Genomic DNA, 13,912 nt, shown 5'->3' on the forward strand with positions numbered 1-13,912 from the left:
ATGCTAGAAATATAAATTGACAGATATTTTCAGTACCTATAGAGATACGAAATAAATTAATTGAAAAAACAGATTATATTACTGATTACTGGACAAGTGTTTTTATGATATTTGAGAGTATATATCTGATATTTGTTGACATTTTTATATCGTATGTTTGCTAGTATTAATATATAATTATATATAGATACATAGATAGGTAGTTTTTTGCTATATCTTAGTATACACATTTTCATTGTCACACACAAGGCATTAATTTAAAATTATGATATTATACATATTATTTTTTATTGTAACATATTTAAAATTTGCATTCCCTTAAATCTGGACATATTCCTATACTGTGTTGTCTGCAAATAAAAAATCATTCGTTTCTACTAAAAATAGTTGCCAATTTATATTTCACAATCTGTTATTTTAATAAAATTTGTCAAAATAATTATTTTAATATATTTATATTGATCTTATTGTCGTAGTTCGACGTAGTAACTTCAAATCGGTCGAGAGTATTGACTGATATTGGTAATTCTGATACGAAACTGAAATATATGCACTTGTATGAGTTGTCAAATCGGTCGAACGAGATTTGTAAATTGATATTGTCCTACGGAAGCCGGTCAAAATACGAAGTATGAGGTTTCAGAGCAAATATGAGTTTATAAACGACATGTCAAACCTTTAAAAAATGTTTAAGGTTAATAATGTTGTTTATATATTTCTAAATAAATTATATTATATATTTAATGTATCAGAATCACCTGTTATTATAAAAAAAATACAATAATTTTACATGTAACATTAATTATTTTTAGAGCAATCAGATCTTTAAACGGGTAAGTTTTGTATTATGAGATAAATGTATATAGTCTATTATATTATATACAACTTTGATGAGTTAATCGATTCATAAAATGAATATATATATAGCTATATTACGCGCTTAGCGCAAAATGCAGTGCAGTATCTGAAATGAACAATGGTATGAATTGAGTAAAGTGAGCATTGTAAATCGGGCTCTACATTATCAATGCACAAGATTAAAACACCGCATCAAGCTGATCTATACGCACTTCAAGACAGGCTAGGCACGTCAATATCAATTCGATTTCATTTTGACACCACTGACCATGTAAGTGCTGTGCAATTACATCAAAACTTAGTAAAAAATTTGAATGGATTTTCAGTTAATTGTAAATAAAAAAACCAACTAACAGCTCACGATGCGGCTTCTGATGTTAAGTGGCAAATATCAACAATATATAGGAACAGCACTACGAACATCGCGTTATCATGTGATGCCTGGAGTACCCCTCAATAATTGCCATTCCGGAGGACAGAAATGTTATGCCTTTAGACTGCAATTTCATTGCCATATCAACTTTCAATCGAAAAACAAATCGATACAAAGTGAATACACGCAACTACTTTGGTACGATACTATATACCCACAGAATCGGCTTTGTGTAAAGTTTATTGAAAATTGATAGTGTAGAGCCTACTTTAACCTCAACGCTATTACTGTCTCTAGAACATTCTATACTTATTAATAACAGAATTCAACCATCCTTGTCATTCATATAACAACCTTAGTTTCAATAAATCGTCGTTTAAACACTATTTAACTTAACCTAAATATTTGATACCATTGCGAATGTTTTAAACCGTGAAACTTTTAACTAACTCTGTAATAATGTACTCTGTTAAGTCGACCTCCACTATGTACTCTTTGGAAACCAATATGGTTAATTTTTAGTAAATTTCCCTAATTCTTGATAAGTAACTGTAAATTTGTAGTAAATTATTATGAGAAAGACACAGATATTGACTCCTAATTTATCAATAACTCTATAATTATGTTTTTATTCCATAGCCGGATGTCCGCCATTTTGCAATTATAATTAATTATTACAAAAAGGCGTTAAAACACGCACGATTGAAGAACGCGGGAATGCGCGAGCTGGCGAAGCGCGCGTTCTCTTTCTTTCCTGCATAAAAGCAGATTTACGCGTGAAAGAGAGGACGTGGTGTAAAGGCAGTTAAGATACACGATTTAAAACACTCGCATTATAACAGACTGTCACCGCGTGGGCTCCAATAACATTTACATTAGGTAACAAAATCACTAAAACTATTTCAATATAGAGATAAAATTCAGATCTTTTTAAGATTTGATTCAATAAAATTCGTATATTCCTCAAACTAGAGTGGACTTGAGCTGTGAACATTGTAACTCATTAAGTAGAGAAGCTTAGGGATGTAAAATTTACCGATTATTAATCAATAACAAAATAGATTTTAGTATTTAAAAATCGATAAATAATGATTGATTTTTATTAATTATAATAAAGACTAACGTTGCAAATATTATGTACGTAATAAATATATTAATTTCAGTCACTAGACTTAAAAAACAAGACCTCTCACAAGGGGCTAAAAAATATCGATTATTTTAAGAAAATCCGATTTTTATAATCGTAATATTTTTTAGCTACTATGTGATTTTTCTATGCGATTGTCACAAACATAATTACAACATACTATTTTACAACTACCCTAAACTCCTCTCATAACAGTCAACCATTATAATCTATGAACATAATATTACCAACAGATTTTGTTCTGAGTCGCCTAAGAATACATTAGATAGAGAATATAACTGGCAGAAAAGTTACAGGGTGGCCACACTCTGTTCTGTTCTCAAAGATACAATGTTGCCAACTTACCTAACCCGAGGTCTAACATATTATTAATTATATAAATAGATTCTAATTTAACCTTCATAGCGTTGACAATATTATCTGACAAATATCGAGTAGCTATTTGTTGTTGATAGTCGTACGCCTAATCCGTGTTAATATGTATTTACTTAGAACAACTCATTTTTCAAGAGACGAGACAGCTTTCCGAATGATCTGTAGATTTTCTATTCTTATTCTATTCAATATTAGGAGAAAATTAATACCACATTTAGGGTTAATGTTAAATTAATACATGGCAACACTATATAGAACGGAACAGAATTTGGTAGGGATGTGGTCGCTGCTTGTTCAAATATTCAGATTGTAAGTTTGTTTTTATAGTTGGCAAAGTTCTCATTGGGATAAAGTTACAATCCGGACGTCATAAGATGGCTCCGTCTCGCTATTACAACTCTACATAGTACTGTATGTGACATTAATATGGAAATATCAGTTTATGCTTAACTAGCTATCCGCCCCGGTTCACACTGGTGTAAATGTATTATATATATAAACATTTGTCTTGAGCTCTATCTAGTGCTAAGAACTGCATTATAATTAGATCTAAATGAACAGACAACGGAAGTGACTTCATTTTATATTATGTAAAGGTGACTATTATTTGTATGTAATACTTACATTAGATATTTGTATGTAAGTATCCATATTAATTTATAGTTATTGTTACTGGCAGCTTGTCTACCATTCTTTTTATAAACTTTTTTATATCTATTTTTTATATGTCACTTTTGACCATATATTGTTTTGTTACTTCTTGCTGTGAGCCCTTTTGGGAAGAATACACATTTTTACTAATATTTGGTTTTTATTAAAATAGTAGTTGTGTTCCCGCTCCAGTAACAGTTATATATATGTATACCAAGCTGAAAGCCTATTGCAATCTGTTGATTGAAGGCGACAGAACACCGTGATTGTTAAAATGGATAATATATTACATTATTTTTTTTATGAATAAGGACAATAATTTATGTTTTAATTAAATTTTCGCCCTCTCGTAGGCATATAAGGGCTATCAACAACGAATCTACATTATATAATTGTATTTATTTGTCAAAGTCAAACACTAGAGGGAGCTAGTATATTAGAATAATAATCTATATATTAAATTTCAAATCCTTGGCTAATCACGTGGTATCTAACTACAAATATCATGGAGATATGTACTATATAGTATAAGTATTAAGGTATATTTTAAGCTTTTATTTAATATAGGTAAATATGTTTAGAACAGAAGTTTCTTATAGAACTTCCAATATAAAAATGGAATATATTTGAGTGAAATTCGTTATAAGTTTAAATTTGCAATTAGTTATTTACGTAGTAATATAGTAAACATACACAGTAGGTTCATTATAGAACTACATATATATGGAAACCTAATCATCATATTCTATTTATACACATATATGTATAATTGAATATCTAAAATGTGTTTGGATGAATAAACATCAACAGGCTTGTGCCAGTGGAAATCGAAGTCAATTTGTGTTTTATGTTGACGTAATAAGGTATATTATCGATTGTGCGCCTTAATGAGGTAAGGAATTGGTATAGGCACGCCAAAAACACGTGTTAACGATTTCATAAATTTTAATATATTAATTATTCTGTCTTGCTATTTACATCAAGAAATGATTTTTTTTATTGAGGGTTTTGGGCTATTGTCAGGTGCTAAGACCTGTAGCACTGCGACCGACATAGATCTATAGTGCTTGCCCTTTTTCAGAGTTCGCTACCTAGACCCGTCAGGGACAAGAATTGAAGGATATTCTTAGGAGCGATAGTTTTTATCTCCTCAAGATAGAGTGTATACTTTCCAAAGGAGAAATATTGTTTATGCATGAGTGGGCTACAACTACTTAGGATGTGTAGCGATTTCCTTTTCAGCTTGGCAAAACCTGCATATCTATATATGTTCTTGATAGCTATTTTATTTATTAAATGTTTTATCTATTTTCAACGAATTAAAAAAAAAGTGCACTAATTGTACTTTCTTAAATTAGCCTCAAGAAGCAAATATAGTAACAAAATAAATCACATAAATATCTCATCACACCGATATAGTCATCGAGATTAGTTGACTATAGTCGACTATTCTCGATATTTGATTTTTTTATCTACAATTTGTCTAATAGCTTACAATTATTATATATTTTAAATAAAAAAACACATTAATTTCTAATTATTATTGCTCATGTTTAAAAACATTCAAATCAATGTGTTTTTTATTTCATTAAAATTTTATAATTCATAACATAATGAACATAAAACCTCAATCAAATTAAATTTATAGTAAAATAGTCTATAATAAAATAAAAATTTATAATAAAATATTTGCGTCATATATTTTATTTTACTATTTATTTTATTTATTTATTTGCTCTCGCGGCTAAATTAAAAAGTGCAATTAGTGTAGTTTAGACGTGTTTAGTGTTATGTATAGTTACAATATCGTTACGTTGTCTGTACGTCACTGGTGGGAGGCGTGCGACGTAATGGTTGCTATTCACGGCGGCAGGTTCATTTGCAAGTTCTGGAGATACGCTGACGTTGAGTTCAGCAGACCGATCCGTTGTTTTTGCTTTCTCTGTTCAGTCATCTGCGAAATAATATAATAATAATATCTCAGGGCAATTCACACAGCGCCATGTAATCTAAAGCTAAGTAGAGCTGTGTTATGGGTACTAGACAACTGATATAAATTCTCACTTTTTTTTTTGTCACATTTACATGTGTACAAAATACTCCGAAATAATTCAGACTAATACAAATAAGTATAAATATAATACATCATATTGTCGCATAGTATAAGTGTTGTGTGGAATGAGCTCCAGCTCGCCTCCCCCGCCCCCTCAGTACCTGGTCCCGCAGCTCGGCCAGCAGCTCGGTGAGGCGCGGCGCGCGCAGCTGCGCCTGCAGCGCGCGCAGCTCCAGCTCGCCCCCCTCGCCCCCCGCCCCCCGCCCCCTCAGTACCTGGTCCCGCAGCTCGGCCAGCAGCTCGGTGAGGCCGAGCACGGCGGCCTGCGCTCGCTCCAGCTGCGCCTGGAGCGCGCGCAGCTCCAGCTCGCCCCCCTCGCCCCCCGAGCAGCTCGGCCAGCAGCTCGGTGAGGCCGAGCACGGCGGCCTGCGCTCGCTCCAGCTGCGCCTGCAGCGCGCGCAGCTCCAGCTCGCCCCCCTCGCCCCCCGCCCCCCGCCCCCTCAGTACCTGGTCCCGCAGCTCGGCCAGCAGCTCGGTGAGGCCGAGCACGGCGGCCTGCGCTCGCTCCAGCTGCGCCTGCAGCGCGCGCAGCTCCAGCTCGCCCCCCTCGCCCCCCGCCCCCCGCCCCCTCAGTACCTGGTCCCGCAGCTCGGCCAGCAGCTCGGTGAGGCCGAGCACGGCGGCCTGCGCTCGCTCCAGCTGCGCCTGCAGCGCGCGCAGCTCCAGCTCGCCCCCCTCGCCCCCCGCCCCCCGCCCCCTCAGTACCTGGTCCCGCAGCTCGGCCAGCAGCTCGGTGAGGCCGAGCACGGCGGCCTGCGCTCGCTCCAGCTGCGCCTGCAGCGCGCGCAGCTCCAGCTCGCCCCCCTCGCCCTCGCCGCCGCCCACCAGCGACAGCGCGCGCAGACGCGGGAACCAGTCCAGGTTGTTGCTCTGCACCAAGCACACAAAGAAATACTTAGCAAGGATACTAGCGACAGCATTGTAATCACCATCTTCGCCAGAAAGAATAGCGCTGTTGTTCACCATTGGATAGAAACATCGATCGTCCATTTCTAAAACACGAACGAGGAATTCCTAGTTTAATTCTGTGGGAAATATATAAACAAATACAATATTAAAAGTATCTGCAAATTAAGATTTATCATATAAAAAATGTTTCTCCTCGAACAGCATTCACATACAGAAATGGTAAAGCCTTATAGGAGTGCCACGATCGTCACACGAGGCGATTGTCTGTGGTACTATTCATGTACATGAATATAGCTATATGTGATGGTTTGCACTTCCCAACAGGTGGCTCGCCTGTCTGTTTGCATGAGATAAACTCTAACTTAGTAACACTTATTTAAAACTCAAAAATCATATCGTTATATAGCCGCTTTCGAACTCTGAAGCCAGTCACAATATTTTGTCACTAACTCTACCATCCAGTTCAGCTTACCACTTCAGTCGAAGAAGTGGCAAGAAACCGCACTAGTATTTTTCTTATATTCTTTCTAGCCATGCCCGAATGAAATTTATAGCCTATGTCTGTATTCTGATGTATAAAAAACTATATTACTGTAGTTTCATCAAAATCCATTCAATATTTTTTTCGTGAAAGAATAACAACCATCCCATCTATCCATACTCGCAAACTTTCGCATTTATAGTCTTAGTAAGATAAAATATTTCTTAATCAGTGTCATTTAATTTCCATTCCATTAAAAATTAAAAAAAAAAATAACTAACCTTAATCATGGAGTGCACGTAGCTCTCTGGTCCTGTGAACTCCGTGGGATCCTTCACCCTCACCAGCACCATGAAGTACAGATAGTGCCACATGTTGTGTTCGCTCTTTATGTGCTCCTCGAACGAGACCGTCTTGTTGTCGAAGGCTGACCTGTTCAAACCTGTTACACGCAAAATTGCTATTTTATAAAAATCACAACATCAGTAGGCATGAAAGCCAACGCACGCAATCGTAAGTGATTTAATTAAACTATTGTTAGTTTAATTAAATCACTTACTGATCACTCTTTTTATGTTTCAAGTCGTTTCACAATATTTTTCTTCCTAAAGATTTTATTTTCCAAAAACACGTTTAACATTTATAAATTATCAATAATTGTACATTATGTCTTAGCTCCATTGTCAGAAATCCGCGATATAAAAATGTTTGTTTTTATGGGTTTCAGAATATTTTAATTAATATATTTTTGATACTTTATGATACATATAGGCGCTTCTCGTGTTAGTACTGTAAATTTATTTTCTACTATGCTTCTATCTATGAAATCTTATAAGTCAAATTTCTTTCCTTTTATTTATTCTATGTTTGTAAATAGCCCTGGATTTTTTGAATAAAATAAATAAATAAATAAAAAATTGCTAAAGCACGCACGATTGAAGAACGCAGTAATGCGTTCGCTGGCGGCGCTTGCGGTCTTTCTCGTTATCTTTGTCTACATTTCACTAATGGAAGAGCGCATGCGTAGTCTATTAAGTTATACTGACCACATATAAAACACGTGTTCTTCAGTATCAGCTCCTTCTGTTGCTTCTCGCTACGCAGGTCTGCGAAGGTGTCGATAATCACACCGAAAATGAGGTTCAGTACGATGATTATCACCACGAAGAAGAACAGCAGGTCGTACACCACGCGGGCCACGAACAACGGCTCCTGAATATCATGTTTACGATCATCATTGCTTTGCCTTTATCCCACTATTTAGGGTCGGCGTAGTATAATAACTTCTTTCACTGATCCCTATGTACCGTCATATCTGACCATACACTACTTTAACCATATCAATATTCACACAATCCATCCATCTTATTTCGGCCGTCCCCTCCTTTTCCGTTCATTCAGGTTCATGTTTATACTTTCCTTAGGACATGGTCCCCGCTTCGTCGTAAAAAGATAAAAATATAATAATTTTACATTCTAAATTGAATTTCAAAATATATAAGTAGCGGGTTGTATGAGTATGTGTGTGGGGCGGGAGGGGGGTAGGTGTGTGTGTATGTGTACGCAGAAAGTTGGAGGCCGCGTGCAGGAAGTCGTCCACGCGGCCTATATTAAAAACACCGTGGTCGATCCGCCACATCTAACTTATTCGACTTCATCTTCCACTAGCGCCCAGGGGGGCCAGTCTATTCAAAATATAATATTATAGGTGTGTGCGCGCGTGCGTGGATGTGTGTGCGAGTACGTACGAAGCTGGCGGGCGCGCGCAGTATGTCCCCGATGCCGCCGCCGTTGCGCAGCCCCTGGTTGAGCGTGGTCACGATGCACATCACCAGCGAGTCGCACGACCGCTCCCGCAGCTCGCCGCCCACCGCCACCAGCCGCGGCGCGCGCGAGCACGACCCTCCACCACCACCACCGCCACCGCCACCGCCGCCGTCGGAGTACTTGGCGGCGGGGTCGTCGCGGCACTTCTCCTCGAAGCGCGGGTCGTCATCATCTGCACCCCACGTTTATATTACTACCTCACCCGGCAAACATTGTTTTGCCATATAAATTAATATTGTTATTAAAAATAAGGGTCGCTCCTTTCGACCACGGGTGAATACTCGTATTTACAAGTTGACTCAGAAAAGGTTGAATTAATTATCACTATTCGAACAGGACAATCGAACTGATAATAGAAGAGTTATAATTTATGGTGATATGTATTTTTTTTTAAATATATATAAATAAATAGTAAATTTAAATTTGTTTAAACAAATAATTTTGTATTATTTTTAATACCACATCATAAAACAAAAATAGATTTTATAAAGATAAAAATAATTTTTGGAGATAGGCTACCGTTATAACCAATTCTCTTGTCCCAAGCTAAGCAAAATCATGGATATATGTATATCTCTGGGTACTAAACAAAATACAATTTTTTTTTATAACTATATATAAATAATAAACTCAAACCAATGCAAACAAACTCATGACTACAAATGTTTGTGTGAGTAATCTAACCCGCGAGCATCGGAAGAAAGACTGTATTTATAAACCGCTGGATCACAGAGGCAGTCATGTCATACGACATACTTTTCCAACGGGCGAGCCGTCAACTTGTCTGTCATTTAAAATGCCATTAAGTGCACATACCATCAAGCCGGTCCACGCTGACCAGGAAGTGGTCCCGGAAGAACATGTACCCGACGATGGAGAACATGTACACCAGTACCAGCGCCAGCACTGCCGTCAGCAGGATGGACCGACCGTTGCGAGTCACTGATCGCATCACGTTCAGGAGAGTCTCTTCACGGTACACGATGTCTAGAAGCTGGTGGAGATTACAGAATTGTATACATAATATACATACTAGCTTATAGAATAACTTACTACAAAATGAATAACAAAAAAATAACATATAATCATTTAAGAGCACCCTATATTCCGACGCTGTTACAAACGTACTGACCACGGGTTGACGTCAGTTGATAATTAACAAAATAGATACAGTATATAACATTATATACAGTATATACTACATTAATTATTATATACATAAAAATTACATATACATCTATGCGTTCAAAATTTCACAATCCTACCCGGATTGTGTGATGTCCGGGCAATCTTCGTAAAAAGTACTACAAAGTTAATGCTTCACGTATTAGTATATAGTTATTGTATTTTTATATAACAAAAGTTCTATCCTCTGATCTCTTGATCAGAATTCACTTGTTTAGACGAAAGTTGTAGAACAAAACATGTTCGTTACCTTGAGCATTTTCATATCTTTGCGGACTGTTATATACTACTCTTTCCGACTGAGGCTATAATCTATGTACTTATAAAAAGCAATCTAAAAAAGTTATTCAATCCGAGAATAATAGTTGGCTATTATAATATAATATAGAGACTCACCAGAACAGAAAAGAAGAATGGATGGCAGCAAATACCGAGGAAGCAGAATATGAGGTAGACGCTGTGGTAGAGGAGCTCGGGGTCCGTGAGCACGTTCCGGGTGGACTTGGACAGTGTGCCTTGGTTGCCCATTATACTCACCAAGTGGATCCCCTTCACCACTATCTGTTACATATATTATTACTTTATACATTTTCATAATCATAGACTATACATACTATACATTAAGAATAATTGTGACAGCGGTTCGAGTTGGACACCAACCAGTTCTAGTCCGACTGGCTTACTTAATAATCTTACTTCTTATTATCATTTTTAGTAGTAAAATTAATCATACAGTATAGTAGTATATAAAAATCGTACATTATAGTCCATTAGTGTCATTTGAGACATCCAGGAGTATACAACATATATATATTATCTTTAAATATATAGTCATGTATGTAGATATATAATAAAAAACAACTATGTAAAAGTATAAATTTATATCAAGATTACACCTTTAAAAATAAAGTTACAAGACTTTAAATAAAAAAAAAGAGTATAGTTACCGTGAGCATGCCGAGACACCAGAGCGTGGGTTCTGGTCCGGCCGAGAAGATGAGCCGCACGATGGCGCTCGCGAGCAGCGCACGTACTCCTGAGGGGCGCGGCAACCACGTGACCAGCGCCGCCGCCGCCGCCGACACGCACCACGCCACCAGCGACAGGTGCTGGCCCAGCTCTCCGGGGGCGCACACACAAACAAACATCCTGTATAGTGTTATAGACGGCCGCGCGGCCACGTGACCCACGCACCACGCCACCAGCGACAGGTGCTGGCCCAGCTCTCCGGGGGCGCACACACAAACAAACATCCTGTATAGTGTTATAGACGGCCGCGCGGCCACGTGCACCCACCCCAGCGACACCACGCACACACAAACCAGCGACGGCCGCGTGCTGGCCACCAGCGACAGGTGCTGGCCCAGCTCTCCGGGGGCGCACACACAAACAAACATCCTGTATAGTGTTATAGACGGCCGCGCGGCCACGTGACCCACGCACCACGCCACCAGCGACAGGTGCTGGCCCAGCTCTCCGGGGGCGCACACACAAACAAACATCCTGTATAGTGTTATAGACGGCCGCGCGGCCACGTGACCCACGCACCACGCCACCAGCGACAGGTGCTGGCCCAGCTCTCCGGGGGCGCACACACAAACAAACATCCTGTATAGTGTTATAGACGGCCGCGCGGCCACGTGACCCACGCACCACGCCACCAGCGACAGGTGCTGGCCCAGCTCTCCGGGGGCGCACACACAAACAAACATCCTGTATAGTGTTATAGACGGCCGCGCGGCCACGTGACCCACGCACCACGCCACCAGCGACAGGTGCTGGCCCAGCTCTCCGGGGGCGCACACACAAACAAACATCCTGTATAGTGTTATAGACGGCCGCGCGGCCACGTGACCCACGCACCACGCCACCAGCGACAGGTGCTGGCCCAGCTCTCCGGGGGCGCACACACAAACAAACATCCTGTATAGTGTTATAGACGGCCGCGCGGCCACGTGACCCACGCACCACGCCACCAGCGACAGGTGCTGGCCCAGCTCTCCGGGGGCGCACACACAAACAAACATCCTGTATAGTGTTATAGACGGCCGCGCGGCCACGTGACCCACGCACCACGCCACCAGCGACAGGTGCTGGCCCAGCTCTCCGGGGGCGCACACACAAACAAACATCCTGTATAGTGTTATAGACGGCCGCGCGCGGCCACGTGACCCACGCAGCACGCCACCAGCGACAGGTGCTGGCCCAGCTCTCCGGGGGCGCACACACAAACAGGTACTTTTCATGCATTTAAATTAAAACGTCATCAAATGCCCTCAAATGTCACTGCCATATATATAGATAGATAAATTCTTTCTTCACTAGTTACTGACACATACTTAATGTTGGAGCACTTGATATGACACGACGAACTTATGAATATTATTATCTAAGGATAAATAGAAGGAATGAGGAGAAGGGAACACAGCTGTATCAAGCATATGAAGGAAAAAATTGAAGTCGTGTTGTATCAACAACTAAAGAGATGACTGAAAATCGAGGATTTCCCTCGATTTTCAGTCATCTCTTCATCAACACCACTTCCCCGACCAATGCACCTCTCTAAAATTACAAAAAATGAATGAATAGACTATAATTAAGATACAGATAAAATAAATATACAAATAGAGAATATAGCGGTTGTCAGTAATAACTATTTTAGAATACTTACTAGGAGTCTCGTCTTGAAAAGGATAGAAGAATGCCACGATGACGTTGATTAGAACGGCAAAATTGAATAATATATTGCTCCACAGCGACATGTAGGACGACACCCAGAACAGGAAAGGTTGACCTGTCGGTGAACATCGATAGTACACCTAATGCATTTAAAATGTTAATAAACACTGTTTAATTTGTAAAAATAAAATAAAATAAAAAATGACCTTGCAATTTTACAAATTTTTTCTACCTTCATTATAGACCATTGATAAAACGCGAATTCTTCATTTGTTTAAATGAGCAACACGCAAGTTTCTTGCTCATTCTTCTTGTGATGCGTTCCGAATGAGTCGAAGAATGAAAAAAATTTGACTATTCAAAAGTGTTTATATTAAGTTTATTCGAATAAAGATTATTTCTATTTGACCCCTCTTCAGTCTTTGACACCGTTGGTCACATTTGCGAGACTTCCCAATCCATGATGGAACGTCATATATTTTTTTATTAGATGTTTGTTACTCTTTCACGCAAAAACTACAGAACGGATTTTGATGAAACTATACAGTAATATAGCTTATACATCAGAATAACATGTAGGCTATAATTTTCATGCGGATGAAATCGCGGTAATTACATACTTTTGCTATTGAATGTGACTTCACGAAATTCAAAAGAAGATTCACTGCCACCTCCGTGTCACACAGTCACACTTTGTCTCTACATGTACCAACCATCAAATTTGAGACTACACTTACCACGCAACTTTTTCTGCCATTTCATCTCATGGAACAGGTTATCTAGTCTGGCAAAGAAATCGGCAACCTTGCTACCCTGGTCGTCACGCTCGGCACTTTGCAGCACGCGGTGTTTACTGTCTGCGGGCAGGTACTCGCAGATCTCCGGAATTGGGAATACTATTTGCTCCATACTACGGTCCGTTCGTACTATCTACGTAAAACAGAGAACTAAAACTTTAAAGGCACATATAGTTTCATTATTATTAATAACAATAATACAAGTCAAGTTAATAACAATAGACAAGTCTATCACCTCATCAAAGAGAACATAATAAAAAACATATAGCAAAATAATAATAATAACCCTGTAGAATTTACACAGCACGAACAAGCTCTTTTTAGCTTAACTCTAGCCCAAGCTAAGCAGAGTTTGTCTTATGGTTACTAAACGTCTGATATAAATACTTAAATTACAGTTTTTGTAAATAGATACATAATATACGTAGAAAATACCTAGATCGATACAAACAAACCGATGAATACAAATGTTCACACCGTTCGAGCGACTTAGAACACAGCTTATCATCAGAAACGG

General features: G+C 39.0%; 1 protein-coding gene across 1 annotated transcript in view; it reads right to left on the reverse strand.

The window, feature by feature from the left end:
• Nucleotides 1-5,102: 5,102 nt before the first annotated feature.
• LOC131843148 (inositol 1,4,5-trisphosphate receptor) overlaps nucleotides 5,103-13,912 on the reverse strand; it is a 54,849-nt gene continuing 46,039 nt past the window's right edge. Inside the window, exons 51-60 of the mRNA XM_059191757.1 lie at nucleotides 13,336-13,528; nucleotides 12,591-12,713; nucleotides 10,867-11,039; nucleotides 10,316-10,480; nucleotides 9,551-9,728; nucleotides 8,656-8,906; nucleotides 7,954-8,119; nucleotides 7,189-7,349; nucleotides 6,223-6,387; nucleotides 5,103-5,358 (exon numbers count right to left, since the gene is read on the reverse strand). Coding sequence (XP_059047740.1) covers nucleotides 5,266-5,358; nucleotides 6,223-6,387; nucleotides 7,189-7,349; nucleotides 7,954-8,119; nucleotides 8,656-8,906; nucleotides 9,551-9,728; nucleotides 10,316-10,480; nucleotides 10,867-11,039; nucleotides 12,591-12,713; nucleotides 13,336-13,528 — 1,668 coding nt within the window. The 3' untranslated portion in view covers nucleotides 5,103-5,265. The remainder of the gene's footprint in view (nucleotides 5,359-6,222; nucleotides 6,388-7,188; nucleotides 7,350-7,953; nucleotides 8,120-8,655; nucleotides 8,907-9,550; nucleotides 9,729-10,315; nucleotides 10,481-10,866; nucleotides 11,040-12,590; nucleotides 12,714-13,335; nucleotides 13,529-13,912) is intronic.

The sequence above is a fragment of the Achroia grisella genome, unplaced genomic scaffold (genome assembly GCF_030625045.1).
Source record: "Achroia grisella isolate CSIRO2021 unplaced genomic scaffold, CSIRO_AGI_Agris_v1 utg2786, whole genome shotgun sequence".
NCBI classification, from domain to species: domain Eukaryota; kingdom Metazoa; phylum Arthropoda; class Insecta; order Lepidoptera; family Pyralidae; genus Achroia; species Achroia grisella.